This window comes from Mesoplodon bidens, assembly GCF_964165515.1.
Source record: "Mesoplodon bidens genome assembly, chromosome: 2".
NCBI classification, from domain to species: domain Eukaryota; kingdom Metazoa; phylum Chordata; class Mammalia; order Artiodactyla; family Ziphiidae; genus Mesoplodon; species Mesoplodon bidens.
The window spans coordinates 37504638-37520722 of record NC_138177.1 but is presented as its reverse complement, the minus strand read 5'-3'; the positions used below and the strand labels follow the sequence as shown (position 1 = coordinate 37520722).

The following is a 16085-nucleotide window of genomic DNA, read 5'->3' as shown; positions in this document are numbered from 1 at the left end:
AGGACTCATGCCTTCATCCCAGGTGGCTAATGCCAGTAGAATCTTCATACCATAAGATTTTACTCTGTGGCCTTGATAAGGACAATGTAGAAGAATAGTCCACTGCTTTTTTTGCAATCAATGAGAAATGCTTCCTCATATTGACAACACAAAGGCTGCTTTCAGAAGACCTAAGGTCACAGGCAAATTGGGCTTTATATCTTTAGTGTAGGTATTAACTATGCAAACCTTTTCTAAGTTTCACTTCTCTTCGTAGAATGAAAATCAGGTTTATTTCCTATCATTGAGGACTGGAGGTTTAGAAAACCTCCTTACAAGTAATATAAGAAAGTCATTAAGAGAAGGGAAGCAAATTAAGTTTTTAGAAATTTGTAAGGTCAGCTTTGCACTGTGGTTTCCCCTGGGCCAATGTTGTCACCCAAAGTCACAATGTGCCTAATTTCTAGAGGCCCAAGTTCCTATTTTCAAGCCGATGATTTATTAAATTTTCCCCTCCAAACGGATTATGGTAACATGAACAAAACAAAATGTTTTAGGCATCAATGATCTAAAATACAGATGTTCTTGAGCATGCACTTTCAATGGGGGCAAAAAAAATCTTATTCTTCAGGTGTATAAAGCATAAAAATATGCAGTCCATAAACAGACATAGAGTATATATGCAGTATTAAAATTTCATGGGGGTAGATGATTAGGAAAAAAAAATCTAAAAAGGTTCTTTAGAGAGGTGAGAATGAAAAATTTGAGAAACATGGTGTGGATTCTTTTGCCAAGTGGGGAATACCTGAACTAATTCCATTTTAGTGATAATTCAAAATCCCTGGATGAAACAGAAAATCACAGTGATTATATTTCCTACCAGTGTACTTGTGAGTGGCTTCAATTCTTTGTTTGGCCTTTGTTTCTCCTAGCAGAAGTCACTAAAATTGTTCAAGTGTAAAGAAAACTCTAGGAATAATTTCTTTTAAAGGTATATGAATCATTAAGTTTATGACACACAAGAGTACAAACCAAGAAAGTAAATTTATTTAAATTACTAAAATAGCTTTTAAAGTCATTTACAGATCAGCTGCTACAATTATTTTTCCTGATATAAGTAATATTAATTACTTTAAAATTATTTTGGTCAGTGAAACATTTAAAAAAACATGTTTCTCCATATAATATATATATGTATAAAATAAGTCTTTTCAAAAACTCTTGTTTTAGAATCCTCTATAAATCAGAATATTTGACTTCTGACAGTCAGGAACAAATTACAATAAGGGGTATAAATTTATGAATACTGGTAGTCCTAGTGGGAAGAAACGAGACTGTACTCTACCACCAGTCATGGGATCCTCAAAAGGTAAATGATGAAGCCATTGACAGGCTCTAGTATTCTAAAAACAGTATTTTCATTTAAAGGTTTGTAGACACTAAAAAAATAAAGTGGATCCAGAATGTTAAGCTTCTAAGAAAACCAAAGCAGCTGACGGATGAGAAAGCTGTTAGTGATGCAAAGTTAAAACTGAAATTCTATAGTAGTACAGTAATGTACAGTAGTACATTTTAACATTCTTCATATATGGTAAACTTCACTTTCTTTTTCGCTTGAGGCACTCTGAGCAGAATTTATCACGTGCATTGTAAATCTTTATTCTTGTTACAAGAGTGTCATTAAAGGACTCAGAATGCAACAAGGGGACATGCAGGAAATCAAACCCTTCTTCAACAGCCCAGGAAAGCTGGTTAACAGATGGTTTACCAATTCCTGAAATTGTATTTCTTAACAAAACTTTCAGGATATGACCAAAATAAATGGCTCTGAACTTACCCATTCTCAAGAGCCAAATGAACAAATATACGAAACCTCATCATATACATGCTTCAAAATCTTTGGGAGGAATAAAAATTTCTTAAAGGAGAAAAAAGGACATGTGAAAAACAAGTCCCAACAGAATTCACTGAGAATGCAGTTCATGTAACTATGTTTGACTAACCCTAAGCCCCAGTGGCTTTCTTTTTGGCCACGTGGGGCGGCTTGCAGGATCTTAGTTCCCTGACCAGGGATCAAACCTGGGCCCTCGGCAGTGAAAGCGTGGAGTCCTGGAACCACTGGAACGCCAGGGAATTCCCTCAGTGGCTTATTTTAACGTTTCATCTTGAAGACTTTTTCCCCCCTTTCCCTCCCCATTCCACAACTTTTCCCATGTCTCCTTCTCCTTGCCCTCCAAAATCAAAGGAAAAACACAAAAATCCCAAACACACACTCCGATGGCCTTTCATTATTTTTGTTCCTATAAACAGAAGCGGACTACGGAATTCACATCTAAACGATGTAGAAGAGGACAAAAGGGGAACCCACAGTTGTGTTCAGGGAGCTGTCTTACTAATAACTCAACAAACTGTGAAAAAAATCTAAGTTAAAAAATTGGGTGGGGGCTTCCCTGGTGGCGCAGTGGTTGAGAGTTCGCCTGCCGATGCAGGGGACACGGGTTCGTGTCCCGGTCCGGGAAGATCCCACACGCCGCGGAGCAGCTGGGCCTGTGAGCCATAGCTGCTGAGCCTGCGCATCTGGAGCCTGTGCTCCACAACGGGAGAGGCCACAACAGTGAGAGGCCCGCGAACCACAAAAAAAAAAAAAAAAAAAAATTGGGTGGATTCATAGGAAGGAGCCTAATCCCTCCCACTGGTCATACCATAGCAATAATGATTCAACCCAGAATCTAAGCCGATCCTCTATGGGACTGCATATAATTTATAGTCCTCAGATATCATTAACACAGATCTCAATGGAAACAAGGAAACGATTCTCTCAAAAAACAGATAATTAGGTTGAATAAACGATTTAGATATTCCATGTTTACCTAAGAACTTAACCTCCTTTAAAAAGAAACCAGTTCTTTCAAAAAGAGATCTGGATCCTGTCTATCATTAGAAAGTTTGAAAAATTCTCAGAACTTGAGACATGATTTTCTCTTCTGTCTCCTCTTATAAGCAGATGCCCCTTTTCAGGTCATTTTCAGGTTGTACAGGCAGTACTAAGTGAGAAATACGGCTCCAGAGCCCACTCAATTTGTCTGGGTCCATGTGTTTGTAGGAGTTGGGTGTATCAGAGTTGGTGAACTTGACTTTGAGGAAATCCCTCACTTTTTCTTCAATTTCCTTTAGGCCTAGACTGGTTCCAAGTGTCTCCTCCTCTAACAAGACAGTTAGGACTAAGGCTACATCTTTGAAGGCTGCATTTTCATGATCACAATACTTATAGAAGATCAAAATAGAGTCTGCAGGCAGTGACTCAAAGCGGTGGACCACAGCTGCATTCTGGCCATTTTGGAATCCGCTGCTCAGTTCCTGATCTACCTCTAGTTTGACAACATCACTGTCTTGAGTTGCTTTGCCTGCCCCATCAATCCGGATTGCAGGAACACTTCGGAAGGAAGAATAGGCATCAGCAATTTGTTCACTCAGACACTTGAGTGCTTCTTCAGCATCTCGGGCAGCAGTGAGCAGCAAGATAGCAGGCTGAGGCTGAGGGTGGGAGCTATTAAGATGTTTTTCCAGGAATGTTAGGCTCCTTTTCCACAGCTTCTCATCTTGACCTTGGTACTTATTCATAAGTTGTTTCATCTGGTTCTGGAACTCTTGAACAGCAGTGGTTTCTGCTTCAGGAGTACGAGTGTACCAAAAACACCCAATGAGAAAAGCAGCTATCAGAGCACGGGGCCACCACCACTTCACCTTGACAAAAGATGCACTTTTGGGTTGTCCAGTCACTTCTGCTCAGAAAAAAAAGAAATGATAGACAAATATTATTTTCTTAGGTTCAAGAGCAAGTGACTTTTAAAGCCAATATTAATCTTCATAAACATTAGATAAGAGAGGAAGGAATTTACAGAAGGGAGCTGATAATTTACTTTCTTAAAGAAATGATTTAGCACATGTGTTTTAAGTTACGTGTATGAGTATGCATATTGTCTCTTCAATGTCAAAATGATAAAGAGACTTAGAGGAAAAAGTAGAATTTAAGTATATGTAATGGCATGTGCAAGTCAGAAAGAATACAATTTATAAAGCAAAACTATTATTACTGCTGCTAATATTTGGGAGGTAAACAATATTAAAAGACACTTTACAAAATAGTTCTAAATTTAGAAACTAACATGGATTATTATCCAAGGTGGAATATTTATGTATATAAAGGGATAAAGAAAAGGATGCATTATAAGTGAAATCTTCCACATAATAGCTAGCTGTCCCTTTAATTGCACTGATGCCTATCTTTCGCTGTATGCAAGTTAACCCTGGTAAAACTTAGTTTGCAACTCATTCTTAATTATTACTGGCAATGATGATATGAATTTACATTTACCTAGTGCTTTTCAGTTTAAGCACTTTCTCATATACCACATCATTTAATAATTTAATATGACAGCAACAGTATTTTTACACTTTCTATTTATTGACTGCTTTAGACTAATAATTGTACCGTGGACCCTCTAGAGCAACAGTTCTCAAAGTGTGGCTGGTGGGGTATCTCAAGATCCTCTTCAAGGGGGTCCTTGAGGTTAAAACTATTCTCCCGGCACTAAGATCTTATTTGCCTTTTTCCACCATATTGACATCTGCATTGATGGTGTAAAAAGCCATGGTAGGAAAAATAACTGATGCTTTAGATGAGTCACAGGGCAATAGCACCAAACTAGGACTGTCTGTGTATTCTTCATGGCCATGTATTCCAGGTTATCAGTTTCACTTGAGAACATCCTTCACGAAGCATTTAAAAGAATTTATCTTATTAGAACTCAACCTTGAGTAGAAATCTTAACATTCTATGTGAAGAAATGGGACATATATAGAAAGCACTTCTGCTACACAGAACAGTATATGGCTGTCTCAAAGAAAAGAACTTTGTGCAACTGAGTTGTGAGCTGAAATAGTGCTTTTTTCATAGAATTTTTACTTGAAAGGACAAGTGACAAACTGTGGTTAGTCAGACTTTCATATTTGGGAGACTTTTTCTGGAAAACAAACAATGTGAGCCTGTTGCTTTCAGGCTCAGAAAACAACTGACTGGGACTTCCCTGGTGGCGCAGCGGTTAAGAATCCGCCTGCCAATGCAGGGGACGCGGGTTCAATCCCTGGTCTGGGAAGATCCCACATGCCACGGAGCAACTAAGCCCGTGCGCCACAACTACTGAGCCTGTGCTCTAGAGCCCGTAAGCCACAACTACTGAACCCCGCGTGCCACAACTACTGAAGCCTGAGCGCCTAGAGCCCGTACTCTGCAACAAAGAGAAGCCACCGCAATGAGAAGCCTGCACACTGCAATGAAGAGTAGCTCCCGCTCACCGCAACTAGAGAAAGCCTGTGCGCAGCAAAGAAGACCCAAATGCAGCCAAAAATTAATTAATTAATAAATTAAAAAACCAAAAAACCCCCCAATATATTGTAACAGTTTGAATACAGAAGCGGAATGAAACTCCAGCTCCATTTTATTAAGCCAGGCATTAGAGATCAGAGAAAATACAAAGCAATCTACCACTCTCCTTACTAAATTATTTAAAAATAACTAACAAACATTAAAAATATTTTTCCAATTTTAATCTCTAGGTAAATATACCTAGAGATATATAACAGGTATAACTCATATATATTTTTTAAGTCTCTTTTTAAAAAAGGTCTCTGGGGTTCTTATTAATTTTGCTAGTGGAAAGTGGTATTGAGACCAAAGAATCTGAGAATCACTGTTATTTTCTTAGTACTCTTTCAAGATAATAAAAAGGCTTAGAGAACTAAAGAAACTTGCCCCAAGGCTATACAGAAGGTAAGTGGTCCAAACTAATTCAAATTCAGGTCTGTGAACTCTAAAAAACTATGGTATTCCCATTATGTCTTGCTATGTGCATCTATCTTTTGACTCAATAAGGTTCACTTGGTTAACAGTATTAGTTGCTTTACTTGTTAACTTTCACTTTTGGTCTTATGGATAATAAAGTAAAGGGGAAAGCCAGATGTTTTTCATAGAGTTTGTCCTTAAAGATTTTTACTGCTGGTAAAATATATACTTTTTCCTTTGAAGTACTTAAAATATAATGCTTCAAATAGCATGAAGTTCTTTGGTGTCAAAAAAAATTTTAAAATCATTATGTTCACCAATTTTAGAGACTCATTTAATGAAAGCTGAGTAGACAAACTTACGTTGGCTGGAGGTTGATGGAGATTGGTTTCCAAGCTCTGATTTCTGAACACCATCATCTAATGATAGGAGTAATAAAGACTATCAATTTATGTTTCATAATTTCAGTATTTCCAACAGAAAAAGAAAATACAAATTTCACCAAGAGAAAATAAGGCGGAGGTCTGTCAGAAACAGAAGAAAAAGCAGAAGATCCAAGGGTCTATTAGATTGACAGCTGCTTAAGACACAAGATTGATTTCTTTCATAATTAATGTAATGGTCGAGTACAAAGCATACTCTTAACACATTAGTTTTGTGAGAAAGCCTTGAGGAACTTGACCCAAATTATTTAATGGGAGTGGTGAAACTTCTGGGACAAAGTTAAGAGGACAAAGAAAATAAGCACAGCTATAATGAAAGGAAACAAATAATACCATCTGAAAAACTGCCATATATCGAACGCTTGCCTGATGATGACGCTGTAAAGAGGGAAAGAAGGACAAAATATGATTATGGATTACTGAGCTCCCTGGGTAAGGGGTTTTAAGGTAAAACTCAATCTTAATCTTCACTAATTTCTACCTCAAACTGATTCAAATACTTCCTCTGGTGTTTCTGACCATTTCAAATATCAGTAATATGTTAGAAATTACACTGAAAAACTTTTCACCATTTCTGGTAATAGACAAGTAATTGTTTCAGCTTTGTGGTTAAACAATAGATTTCAAAAATAATTTTCCCACCACTCCATCAAATCGCTATTTCCATCATACTTTAGAAAACAAACGAAAAGCCCTTTCCTTTTCCTCTACGTCCTCCTCGGCATAGCCACAGATTTTAACATCTAAGAGAGGAAATGGAAGGACAGGGTTCAGAAAGGGAAGAGGCTGAGCTACTCATTTGTATGATCTACATTACCAATACTGTCATCTAGCACTTGCCTGGAGTTTTATAACTTTATGTGTATAAGTGATCTTCCTAGTATTTATCAACAGTTTTCATTTGAGAAACACTGGACTAAACTGGAGGAATAAAATTAGCATTGCTAATTTATTTATTTTATATATATTTTTACAGAAATAGCCTTACTTCTGGTCATATGACAAAAAACCTCAAATGAAACAAAATGACATCAACCTTAACTCTAAAGGCATATTGTTTTGCAATTACTAGGTTAGCCTAGGAAATGGCATCATTTAGAAGCTTCAAAGTTAGGTAACCAAAGTTAAAACTGTTTTACTAAAAAAAAAAAAAATTTCCATCAGATGTTTATCTTAAATATCTCATTCCATAGTTGCAAAGATCAAATGAGATAATATATGAAAATGGTGTGAAGTGCATGATGATATTAATAATGGAGAATAGCTAAATAATAGTTATTATGAAACATATGTAACATTCATATAACTCATAAGAACATAAAATTAAGAAAACAAAATTAACACAAAATTAAGAAAAACTCCCATTTACAATAGCATCAAAAAGAATAAAATATTTAGGAATAAGATTCACCAGGGAGGTAAAAGAATTATACACTGAAACCTCTAAAACACTGATGAAAGGAATTAAAGCAGACATAAGTAAATGGAAAGACATCCCATGGTCATGGAATGTTGAATTAATATTCTTAAAATGTCCATACTACCGAAAGCAATCTACAGATTCAGTGCAATCTGTATCAAAATTCCAATGGCATTTTTTTACAGATACAGAAAACAATCCTAAAATTCATATGGAACCACGAAAGACCCCAAATTTGAAAGGCCAAAACAACTTTGAGTAAGAAGAACAAAACTGGAGGCATCACACTTTCTGATTTCAAAATATATCACAAAGCTAGAATAATCAAAACATTATGATACTGCCATAAATACAGACATATAGACCAATGGAAGAGAAGAGAAAGTCAGAAATAAACCCATGAAGATATAGTCAACTGATCCTCAACAAGGGTGTCAAGACTACACAATAGTGAAAGGATAGTCTCTTCAGTAAATGGTACTGGGGAAACTGGGTATCCACATACAAAGAATGAAATTGGACCCTTATACCATACACAAAAATTGACTCAAAATGGATTAAAGACTTAAATTAAGAATTGAAACAATAAAACTCCCAAAAGAAACATGGGGAAAAAGCTTCTTGAAGTTGGCCTTGACAATGATTTCTTGGATATAACAACAAAAGCACGGACAACAAAAGTAAAAATAGACCATGGAATTACATCAAACTTAAAAAGCACATGACTTATGTGATCAAAATCACAATGAGAAATCACCTCACATTATCAAATGTATTGTGGCTATTATCGAAAAAACAAAAGTGCAAGGTATGTGGAGAGGATGTGGAGGAAAGAGAATCCCTGTACACTGTTGGTGGGAATATAAATTGGTGCAGTCACTATGGAAGAGAATTATGGAGGTTCCCCAAAAGGTTAAAAATGGACTACCATATGATCCGGCAATCCCACTTTTGGATATATATCCAAAGGAACTGAAATTACGATCTTGGAGAGATATCTGCCCACCCATGTTCACTGCAGTCATATTCACAATAGCCAAAACAGGGAAGCAAACTAAATGTCCACTGACAAATTAATGGATAAAGAAAATGTGATGTATTTATACATACATATGTATACACACACATACACACACAATGGAGTTATTATTCAGCTTTAAAAAAGAAGGAAATCTTGCCACTCTGGACAACATGGAGAACATTATCCTAATGAAATAAGTCAGATACAGATATGCAAATACTTCATAATATCATTTACGTGAGGAACATAGTCAAATTCATAGAAACAGGTGGTTTCCAGGGCCTGGGGGAGGGGGAAATCAGGAGATATCAGTCAAAGGGTACACAGTTTCAGTTAAATGATATGAAAAAATCCTAGAAATCTACTGTAGAGCATAGTACCTATATTTATTGTCCTATATATTAAAAATTTGCTAAGAGGGTAGATCTTAAGTGTTCTTATCACACACATAATAATAAATAAAGAGGGTGGGAGAAAACTTTTGGAGGTGATAGATATGTTCACGGCATAGACTGTGATGGTTTCACAGGTATATACTTATCTCCAAACTCATCAAGTTGTATACAGTAAATACATAAGTTGTATACATTAAATGCATGTCAATCACAGATGAATTGATAAAGAAGATGTGGTATATATATAATCAATGGAATATTAACCATAAAAGAGAATGAAATAATGCCGTTTGCAGCAACATGGATGGACCTAGAGATTATCATACTAAGCAAAGTGAGTCAGAGAAAGACAAATACCATATGACATCACTCATATGTGGATTCTAAAATATGACATAAATGAACGTATCTATGAAACAGAAACAGACTCACAGACATAGAGAACACACTTGTGGTTGCCAAGAAGGTGGGGGTAGGAGAGGAATCGACTGGGAGTTTCGGATTAGCAGATGCAAACTATTATATATAGGATGGATAAACAACAAGGTCCTATTGTATAGCACAGGGAACTATATTCAATATCCTGTGATAGCCCATAATGGAAAAGAATATGAAAAAGAATATATATATGAATAACTGAATCGCTTTGCCATACAGCAGAAATTAACACAACATTGTAAGTCAACTATACTTTAACAAAATATTTTAAAAACCAAAATGAATGTATGTCAATCATACTTCAATAAAATAGTTTAACCTACAGTTAAAGAGTATGTGAAACAATTTAGAAAAAAAATCCATCAAGATAATGTTTATCTTGAATACTTTAATCCATGGTTGCAAAGATCAAATGAGACAATACATAAAAATGTTAAGTGCTCTTCTATGATGATTTTAATGATATAGAATAGATAAGTAACAGTTATTATACACCATATGAAATATTTATATAATTTGAAGAACTCAAACTTAGTAGGGTATATATTCTGCTGAGGCAACACACTGTCTAAAAGGTAAACTTTATCCTTATTAAAAATATTTTTACAGACGGTAATAAAAATTCCGTTAAAAAAGATCTTTTTAAAAAGATAAAGCTCAGAGCTTTTCTAGTATGAAGAGTATGGTAACAATCAATCACTCTATAAAGTCAAAAGCAGAGGGCATGAATCTTTCATAGTTATTACTACTGATTATTACACAATATATTGTTAACAATAAATAAGCATTAATTATTTATGTGGTACATTTAGACTTAAAAAGTTGTGTTCACATATATAATAAGCTCATTAGAATAACCTAGTTATAGGCATTATTGTCCCAACTCTAAAGTTAAGAAAATTGAGGTTCACAAAGTTTAAGAGACTTTACCAAGATGACTCAATTAGTAAGTAGAAGATCTGGGACTGGAACCCAATAGCTCTAACTCCAAACTCTCCTCTTTTCTCTACACCACTTTTAGAGACAGGTTCCAAAACATGTGTATTAATGAAGCACAGACTCAGAGGCCTCACTGTTTTACCATCTGGGACACAGCAAAAGTATAGACAGTGGTTCTATCTTTCCCCAAAGATCTGGATACAGGCAGAAACCTGAACTGGGACCTGTCTACCCAGAGAACTGGTGCTAACATAGGGTGATAATGATCTGAAATCCAGGTTCTTGAACACCTAAATCTAAAAATGAATTTTTTCTCTCACTGAAGCAGGCAGAAGTGTATAGTTAAGACAATAAGATATGAAACTTGGAATGCCAAGGAAAAGTTTTTTCAAATGATGTTAGATTGAAGAGAAATCTATAAGGCTGTTTGGAAATCACTGCAATCTTCTACTCTGATTGAAAATTCTTTCTTCTTATCTTAAAGTCCTTCTGTGGTCAAAAATCTAAAAAATTTTGTCACCTGCACCTGAATGTGCAAATTTCTGCTATATAGTTTCTCTTTAACTCTGGAAGTCCTGTATATATGGTAGATGGCTATCAACCAGTATACAACTATTTAAGCCATAACAAATATACAAACTTAAGACAAAGTAGGAACACAGAGAAAATACTACAAATGCACTATCAATTTAGCAACCATAAAGATCTACTTCTACATTCCAACTAGACCTTCAATATAATTATTTTCCCTTCTGCATTGCATTTGTACAGTGTCTTAACAGAGGACAATGCAAACATTTTTTGAGAACAATATGTACTACACTTCACTTTTCTGGAAGTAATTTATCTGCTATTAGTTACCCAGAATATATAGTTAAGAACTAATAACATCATAAAACTCTGAGCTTTTCATAGTATATACACTTAAACTCTTGCAGTTTTGCTTCCAAGAGTAATTCTAGATCTTCAGAATGTTTTAATTTTTGATACTGGTTATAACCATAATCTTAAAAAGCTGAATTAATATTTGGTGTCCTAACTATAATAGGTCAAGAAGAACAAATTTTAAGAGGAAATGGTCTTCTAATAGCAAGTATATACAGCAATAAGAAATGACAGCCAGGGAATTCCCTGGCGGTCCAGTGGTTAGGACTCTGTGCTCTCACTGCCGAGGGCCCTGGTTTGATCCCTGGTTGGGGAACTAAGATCCCACAAGCTGCGAAGCGTGGCCAAAAAAAAAATAACAGCCAACAATAAGGCGAGGGCAAAAAGCTATTTCAGTTTTAGACAGCTGAAGAACTCACTTACGTGTACGGTAAAACTTCACTGCTGGGGAAAAAATGAATTGCAACCACTACTACTTTACTGATAGAAAAACAAAGTCACAGAGGTTATCTTGTCCAATTACAGTTAGTCATTTCATGAGCAAGAGCTATATGATGGGGATTTTTATATTATCTAAATAAAAGTAAGGGACACCTGATGACCTCGAGACCTACTGTGGCTACATGAGTAAGGAAGGGATAGAGGTTAAAGGTCACTTAAGGCATGGCATGGATTTTTTTATACAGTCAAGGTTTAATGTGGACACACTGCTATAGAAATTATGATAGACACTGAATTCAAAGTTTTTTTTAACTTTATTGGAGTATAATTGCTTCACAATCGTGTGTTAGTTTCTGCTTTATAACAAAGTGAATCAGTTATACCTATGCATCTGTTCCCACATCCCTTCCCTCTTGCGTCTCCCTCCCTATCCCACCCCCCCAAGGCGGTCACAAAGTACCGATCCGATCTCCCTGTGCTATGTGGCTGCCTCCCACCAGCTATCCACCGCACGTTTGGCAGTGTACATATGTCCATGCCTCTCTCGCTTTGTCACAGCATACCCTTCCCCCTCCCCATATCCTCAAGTCCATTCTCAAGTAGGTCTGTGTCTTTACTCCTGTTTTATCCCTAGGTTCTTCATAACATTTTTTTTCTTAAATTCCATATATATGTGTTAGCACACGGTATTTGTCTTTCTCCTTCTGACTTACTTCACTCTGTATGACAGACTCTAGGTCTATCTACCTCATTACAAATAGCTCAATTTCGTTTCTTTTTATGGCTGGGTAATATTCCGTTATATATATGTGCCACATCTTCTTTATCCATTCATCCAATGATGGACACTTAGGTTGTTTCCATCTCCGGGCTATTGTAAATAGAGCTGCAATGAACATTTTGGTACATGACTCGTTTTGAATTATGGTTTTCTCAGGGTATATGCCCAGTAGTGGGATTGCTGGGTCATATGGTAGTTCTACTTGTAGTTTTTTAAGGAAACTCCATACTGTTCTCCATAGTGGCTGTACCAATTCACATTCCCACCAGCAGTGCAAGAGTGTTCCCTTTTTTCCACACCCTCTCCAGCATTTATTGTTTCTAGATTTTTTGATGATGGCCATTCTGACTGGTGTGAGATGATATCTCATTGTAGTTCTGATTTGCATTTCTCTAATGATTAATGATGTTGAGCATTCTTTCATGTGTTTGTTGGCAGTCTGTATATCTTCTTTGGAGAAATGTCTATTTAGGTCTTCTGCCCATTTTTGGATTGGGTTTTTTTTTGTTGTTGTTACTGAGCTGCATGAGCTGCTTATAAATTTTGGAGATTGATCCTTTGTCAGTTGCTTCATTTGCAAATATCTTCTCCCATTCTGAGGGTTGTCTTTTGGTCTTGTTTATGGTTTACTTTGCTGTGCAAAAGCTTTTAAGTTTCATTAGGTCCCATGTGTTTATTTTTGTCTTTATTTCCATTTCTCTAGGAGGTGGGTCAAAAAGGATCTTGCTGTGATTTATGTCATAGTGTTCTGCCTATGTTTTCCTCTAAGAGTTTGATAGTTTCTGGCCTTACATTTAGGTCTTTAATCCATTTTGAGCTTATTTTTGTGTATGGTGTTAGGGAGTGATCTAATCTCATACTTTTACATGTCCCTGTCCAGTTTTCCCAGCCAAAGTATGTTTTATCGCACCTATTTATTTCTTAAATATTTCTTAAATTCTATGACATTTAATCCATCCTAAACCTAAACATGAAAATACAATTTGAGGATTTCAGCATTTATAGCTTAAAATAATAGGTATGCCAAGCTGCTCTAAGTGGTTATTTATACAACGGTAAACAACTGTTAAAAATAAAAACAGGTACTATCAAAAGATTAGAATTTCATTTTCATGTGCAGATTGTACTGCTGCTAGACAGAACTGACAACTTGTCAAGTACAGACCTATCATCCACTGGTTTTCTCACACCACTATCTACACTCTACACCCAGTCCATCTCCTGCCAGTCCAAGTAGATGGAAATAACTAAACTAGTAATCATAAATGTCCTTTATTAATGAGATCACAAGCAACCCAAATGCTTATCTGATGAAATAAACAGTTTTATATGTTAAATAATCAAAAAAACAGCAAATAAAATTACTTCAATAACAGGTAGTAATTTAAAAATTTCTTCAATAACAGGTAGAGATTTATCAACTTACTTTGCATCCTAGTCCTTATTCTTGTGGTTTGTTCAACCCATTCCTGACGATTTTTTTGATATTCCGAGCCTGAGACAATATCAAGATATCATTTCACATACTTTGAAAATGTATACTATACCTCAATGTTATAAGGTAAATTTATCAGAAAGGCAAAACAAATTTGGCGAGGAAAACAACCAAAGCAATAGGTTCAAAAGTAAAAGATAATGTCAAAGGATCACATCAGTGAGGATGAGTCACTTCCCACAGCAAAAAAGGCAGCAAATACATAATCTCCTAATAGACAAAACTATGTACAAGTCCTTTGCTATGGTCTATGACTGCATTTATTAACACTTGAACTTCATTAACACTTTGGTGTTAATTAAGAAGAAAAAGGTTAACCATTTACTTTTGTAAATAAATTATTTTCAGTAAAGTAGTCCTAAACACATTTCTACATCACAGAGTACCAATATTACATGTAGTATCAGTTTGTGGTGGATTAAAAGGCAAAGAGGGTAAAATGACTTTGAATCCTATTCAAATTTTTGTCGGCTAGTAAGACTGGGTTGATTGATAAAAGAATAGACAACCAACCACTTACTTAGCACTAATGGTTGCTTAAAAAAAGCTGTGAAGTCTCGACCTGAAACAGAAAACAGAGATAAGGTCGTAGAAAATAAAGAACGGAAATAAAAACAATGAAGATGTTGCATAAACATTTTACTTGTTTACTACTGACACCAAAAACAAAAACAAAAAAAATCAAAGCTTTCTTTCATCAGTCCCAAACATATACAATATATATGTATTTTCCCTCTTCTAAACTTCAAAATGTTCAGGAATTGGATAATAAGAAGCCAGCTTTAAGAGCAACACCATCAAAATAAAAGCTAAATGTACTGAATGTTTACCAGGTACCAAGTATAATTTTATCAACTCTCACACTTTATGTGGTAGATACTATTATTCCTATTTTATAAATAAGTAAACTGAAATTGATAATTTTCCCCACGATTACATATGTAAAAGGTAGTAGGACTGAGATATAAACCCAGGAAGCTCATATATAACGGTATATACTATATAAGCAAATTTGTGAACACTGCAAAGTAGTTATGCAGTGCAAGATGCTACTTCATGTTTTGGGATGTTATTTAAGGACAACTATAAAATGATACAATGGGATAATTAGAAAATGTTATTACAGACAATTATAACATGGTAAATTTGCGAATCTGCCCTGAAGAAACAAGTTACTTCTAGCTACTGATTCAAGTACCAATATAAATTTATGTTCAAGTTATTTTCTGACTAAAAATGCAGTATGTGCTGGCTGTAACAGAAATACACCATTCTAGAAATGCATAACCTAAAAATTCATTAATATCTATTAAGTACCTATTACGTGCAAAACATTGTAGGAAAACCATGGTGAATAAGACAAATAGATGTATTTTCCAGATTTGTTTTCAGTCTACACTAACAAAGAACTTTTTAAAAAACTAAACACACACTTTTTTGTATTGTCTTTCATTGACTCTGTGAAGTAATTTTTTAAAAACACCTTTGCTTTAGGGCTGCATCTTAGAATCAGTGGTATGACACAGTTTAACTGGATGGTTTTCTTTCTCAGTGATACATAAAAGCAATGGCATTTTAGACTCAAGGAAATATATACCTAATTGTATACAAACAACTCCATAACTGAAAAGTATACCATTGCATAAGTATAGCATAATTAATATAGGGAGACACATTTCAGAGCTTCCAAAGATCAAAGATTTAGAATAACAAAGGGCAAACATAAAGATAATCCAGAGAGTAATTTTCCATAAATGACTGATTTTTGTTTCACCTGCTTTTGTTTTGTCTCAGTTTTAATTCCAAACCCAGAACCTACTAAAAACTAAAAATATATATATATATATACACATATATAAAGTGGAATTCTATGAACACAGTGATTAGAAAACAGATTTCCAAAGACTTTTTTTAAAAAAATAGTCTCATATTTTTAAAACGGTATTGTGAAAGGAAAAAAAAGTTCTTGAAGATTTTACATTCCAGGATATTTTTGGTTGACTAAT

General features: G+C 35.2%; 1 protein-coding gene across 3 annotated transcripts in view; it reads right to left on the bottom strand.

Moving 5' to 3' along the window:
- Window positions 1–1004: 1004 nt before the first annotated feature.
- TOR1AIP1 (torsin 1A interacting protein 1) overlaps window positions 1005–16085 on the bottom strand; it is a 47717-nt gene continuing 32636 nt past the window's right edge. For 2 of the 3 annotated variants that reach the window (XM_081223565.1, XM_081223567.1), the window contains 5 exons: window positions 14600–14641; window positions 14011–14079; window positions 6598–6642; window positions 6184–6240; window positions 1005–3761 (listed from right to left, as the gene is read on the bottom strand). In XM_081223565.1, coding sequence (XP_081079691.1) covers window positions 2974–3761; window positions 6184–6240; window positions 6598–6642; window positions 14011–14079; window positions 14600–14641 — 1001 coding nt within the window. In that variant the 3' untranslated portion in view covers window positions 1005–2973. The remainder of the gene's footprint in view (window positions 3762–6183; window positions 6241–6597; window positions 6643–14010; window positions 14080–14599; window positions 14642–16085) is intronic. The other variant, XM_081223566.1, reaches the window with a different exon arrangement.